This window comes from Apaloderma vittatum, unplaced genomic scaffold (genome assembly GCF_000703405.1).
Source record: "Apaloderma vittatum isolate BGI_N311 unplaced genomic scaffold, ASM70340v1 scaffold7080, whole genome shotgun sequence".
Lineage (NCBI taxonomy): Eukaryota > Metazoa > Chordata > Aves > Trogoniformes > Trogonidae > Apaloderma > Apaloderma vittatum.
In genome coordinates, this window is record NW_009693942.1 from 1 (window position 1) to 4,304 (window position 4,304).

At 40.1% G+C, this 4,304-nt stretch overlaps 1 protein-coding gene across 1 annotated transcript in view; it reads left to right on the top strand.

Annotated features, from left to right (window-relative positions):
- Window positions 1-932: 932 nt before the first annotated feature.
- The window catches only part of TTK (TTK protein kinase), a gene marked incomplete at its 5' end in the record, with an annotated part of 20,559 nt that continues 17,187 nt past the window's right edge, over window positions 933-4,304 (top strand). Inside the window, one exon of the mRNA XM_009865565.1 lies at window positions 933-1,076. Coding sequence (XP_009863867.1) covers window positions 933-1,076 — 144 coding nt within the window. The remainder of the gene's footprint in view (window positions 1,077-4,304) is intronic.

A 4,304-nucleotide genomic window follows, 5' to 3' on the forward strand; every position in this document is an offset into this window, starting at 1 on the left:
GGTCCCATGGACTTGTGTACCTTCAGGTTAAAATAGGTTAGTTAAGCATAAGTTCCCCCAAAGTCTCAACTGTAGGTGACGGTGACATCTACGTTTCGTTATTAGTGGAATTTTAAGTGCTGGAGACATGGAACTCTGAAATACACTCTTAGGTACTGTAAGAAATACTTACATAAGAAATATTTATATATGTATGTGTCACCTATAAGAACCAGCTGTTTTGCTGCTTTGGAACTAGGAAGAAGGGCATTGGGAACTTCAAGGGCATTAACAGCTCTAACAAAACATTGCATCATTTTGCCCTGATGCTCCCTAAACCAAGAAGATTTTTGGTTGCAGTACACCTCCTTTCCATATTTGACTGTATGTTTTTGGGTTTTTTTAATAGCTGTGTGTGTACATGCTTATATATAGAATTTGATTTTTTTTTTTTAATCTTTTGTTAAAATGCTTCACCTTTCCCACCCTCCCCCCACAATATTCTTTTCAATGTGTTGATGGCATTTAATGTAGTGTAAAACTCTAATGAAACAACATCCTTTCTCTTCACTCTTAAATGTAGTGTTGTCTGGATTAGTGATCCTTCATTTAATAACAACTGCTTTTAACTTTGATTTCTGTTATTTGCATTAAATACGTTTTATAATGTGTACATAATAGTTTGTGTCTGGTCATATCTAAATGAAAGTTCATAAAGGTTTTCTTGCTGATAATAAAGGAAAAATGGATTTTAGTACCTATTGTATTTCCTTTCAGTTCCTGTAACGCTAAATAAATACTGAAAATGCGTTTTTGTGAGTTCATAGGGCATGTTTTATGACTTGGTGTTCAACTTAATGTAAAAATTGACTTACGTGATTCACTTGTACCTTGTTGCGTCAGTGTAATTGTTTATTTCCTTGGTTTCTAACTCTCTGTACCTCACTACTTAGGAAATGTGAAGAAGTGTAAGCAGCTCCTTCAGAAAGCTGTGGAGTGTTCTGCTGTTCCACTAGAAATGCTGGAAACTGCTCTACAAAACTTTCATTTGCAAAAGAAGCAGTTGCTTTCAGATGAGGAGAAAGAGAACTTAGCAGGTAAATCACAATTTCTTAAAGTGCTGGTTGAGTTTATGCATGTTGTAATTCTAAATTGAGAAAACCTGTAACATTAGTCCCTTCTAGATACAAACTCATAACCTGCTGTTGTCTAACAAAGAGTCATAGTTATAATATCAATCTTTGTCCTTCAGTATTGGTCTGAGTCTTCAGTGTACTAACTGTAGTTTGCAGGAGCCATAGGATGGTAGGTTCTTGAATTCTGCAGAGGGTGTTCCTCTGGCTGTCATTAGGTATTTGTATTTTGTAATAGGGACTTAGAGCTGAAAATGTGAAATAAGAGCTAGTGGTGGTAGAGAAGGATTAGAACTGAAACGTAGAGACTAAACTCTACGGATAGCTTTGAGATGTGTCTTGTGACAGACTGGGGACGTTCTGGCAGTCATTTCAGTAAAGTCAAATCCAGGAAATATAATCCCTTTCAACTTTATTTTACATATGGACAAACCTCATGTATTTATCAGTACAAAACTGAAGTGTTTGGCTACATAACAGAACATCACTGATAGCGATTGCTGGGTATATAACTTCAATAACGGGACAATTAACTTGTTAATTTTTCAAGAGATAAATTTGCATGGAATAGAATTGAGCAAACCCCACGATTTGACTTAAATGAACATAGGTAACTTCTTGAAGAGTAGTGTCTAACATTTCCGTATTTTTACTTTGTATAAGGACAGAATTTGTACAAAATGGGTCTGATTTCTTTAGGGAGATATGTCTTTGGGAATATGGTTTGAGATTTGGCTGGCTCCTATTGATTCAACCTTTGTGTGAAATGCTAGTTGTGGAGGGGGAAAAGCCCCAAACATCTGGCAGTGCTTACAATAATATTCAGTTATAGTATTAATTTTTTAATAAACTTTACTTTTAGTCCTATTCTGTTTACCAGTAATCAGACACAGACATAAGTGCCACAGCTGATGTACTGTGCCACAGGAGAATATCCTGTGCAACTTCCCTCATGGATTTTACTATTTCTATCTGCTATTACTGATTTTACTTGCTATAAAGCCAAGGGAAACACCTGTGAGAGAATACAGGGCAAAAGCCTGTCTGCTGTTTCAGAAGCAGTGAACTTTGGGAGAAGAGTAGACTCATTTAGTTTTTCATTTACATGAATTTGCAACATTAGGTATTTGAAAAATATTAAGTATTAATTCAGCTATTTAAAGATAGAAGTTTTAAAATGCAAATAACACTAGACCTGAAATATCTCAAACTTGGGGACATATGTGGCCTAAATCACTGAATTGGACTTCTGGACCAATGGAGTCTTTAAGTCTTGTCATATTTTCATTTAAAGAGCTGCTTTTGAAAGCTTTTTACTTGAAAACATGAATGCTGTATATGTAAATGCATTTCTTCACAACTTCAAAAGATTGTTCAGGTAGCTAACAGGAGTTATGTGCAGTTATGATCTAGTGATGCTGTGGTGGATTCAGTCTGGCTGGACACCAGGTGCCCATCGAAGTGGCTCTATCACTCCCCTCCTTAGCTGGACAGGGGAGAGAAAATATCATGAAAGGCTCTTGGGTCGAGGTAAGGACAGGGAAGTCATTCAGCAGTTACCGTCACAGGCAAAACAGATTCAACTTTAAGAAATTAATTTATTACTGATCAAATCAGAGACGGGTGATGAGAAATAAAAGCAAATCTTAAAAACACCTTTGCACCACCCCTTCTTTTTTCCCTGGCTTAACTTGAACTCCCCTTTCTCTACCTCCTTGCCCTGAGTGGCACAGGGGAATAGGGGTTGTGGTCAGTTCATCACATGTTGTGTCTCTCTGCTGCTCCTTTCTCATCAGGGGGAAGACTCCTCATGTTCTTCCCCTGCTCCAGCATGGGTTCCCTCACATAGGAAACAGTCCTCCACAAATGTCTTCAACATGAGTCCTTCCCATGGGCTGCAGTTCTTCTCAAACTGCTCCAGCAGGGGTCACTTCTGCAGGGTGCAGTCCTTCAGGAGCAGACTGCTCCAGTGTGGGTCCCCTGCAGGGTCACAAGTCCTGCCAGCAAACTTGCTCCAGTGTGGGCTCCTCTCTCCCCATGGGTCCACAGGGCCTGCCAGGAGCCTGCTCTGGCCTGGACTTCCCACAGGGTCACAGCCTCCTTTGGGCACACCCACCTGCTTTGGTGCAGGGTTTCCCACGGGCTGCAGGTGGATATCTGCTCCACTGTCAACCTCCATGGGCTGCAGGACTGCCTGCCTTGCCATCGTCCTCACCAGGGGCTGCAGGGAATCTCTGCTCCAGCACCTGGAGAGCACCTCGTCCCCCTCTTCCTTCACTGACCTTGGTGTCTGCAGAGTTGTTTTTCTCGGTCCTCATGTGTTCTCGCTCCTCATTTGCACAATAACTTCTTCCCCACTTAAATATGTTATCACAGAGGTTTTACCACTGTTGCTGATAGACTTGGCCTTGGCCAGTGGCAGGGGGGGTTTTGGGGTGGGGGGGGCTTGCCTTCCTTCCAAAAACAGGGAAGGCTTTTTGACTTCTCAGAGAAGCCCCCCAGGTACCACCTGCTACCAAAACCTTGCCACACAAACCCCATACAACCCAATATAAAAATGGTGCAGTAGGTCTTAGAAGCCTTTGGTTTTGTTCCTTTTTCTCCTCTTTCATGCACAGCAATCTAAAGAATTTGACATACCAGATGCAATAAAACATGTTTAGTTGGGGAAAAATAATTTAGTTAGTTGAACGTGGGTCATAAATCATTTAGTTTGGAAAATACCTTTAAAATCATAGAATCCTACCGTAGTCGTAAGTGATATGAGAGGCAGATAGGCTGTCTCAATGTGAAGGAAGTATTGTTGATCACCAACTGAATTTGATAGTCCAGTGGCATGCTTGAACAAAAGAAAGAAATCTGTGTATATGGGGAAGAAAATGGGGGGTATGTGTGTGTGAGGTGGGGATGATACTGGATTGGTAAAGTGCTATTTCAAAACTGTTCACTGTTGGTGTTATATAAACAAAACCTGAGAACTGCATTATACATTGAGACACCTATCTTTTTTATTAGACTATGTAGTTTGATGTGTTGGCATAAGTAGTTTATAAAAATCTTTGGATGATGCTGTTTTGGAGTGGAGGTTTATTCTCAGAATGTTTATTCTTACCTTACTCTGGAAGTGTGGGTTTCTTCCTTACTCCTCCAAGATACTACTTAAACCAACATGTTTGGGGCTTTTTGTGCTTG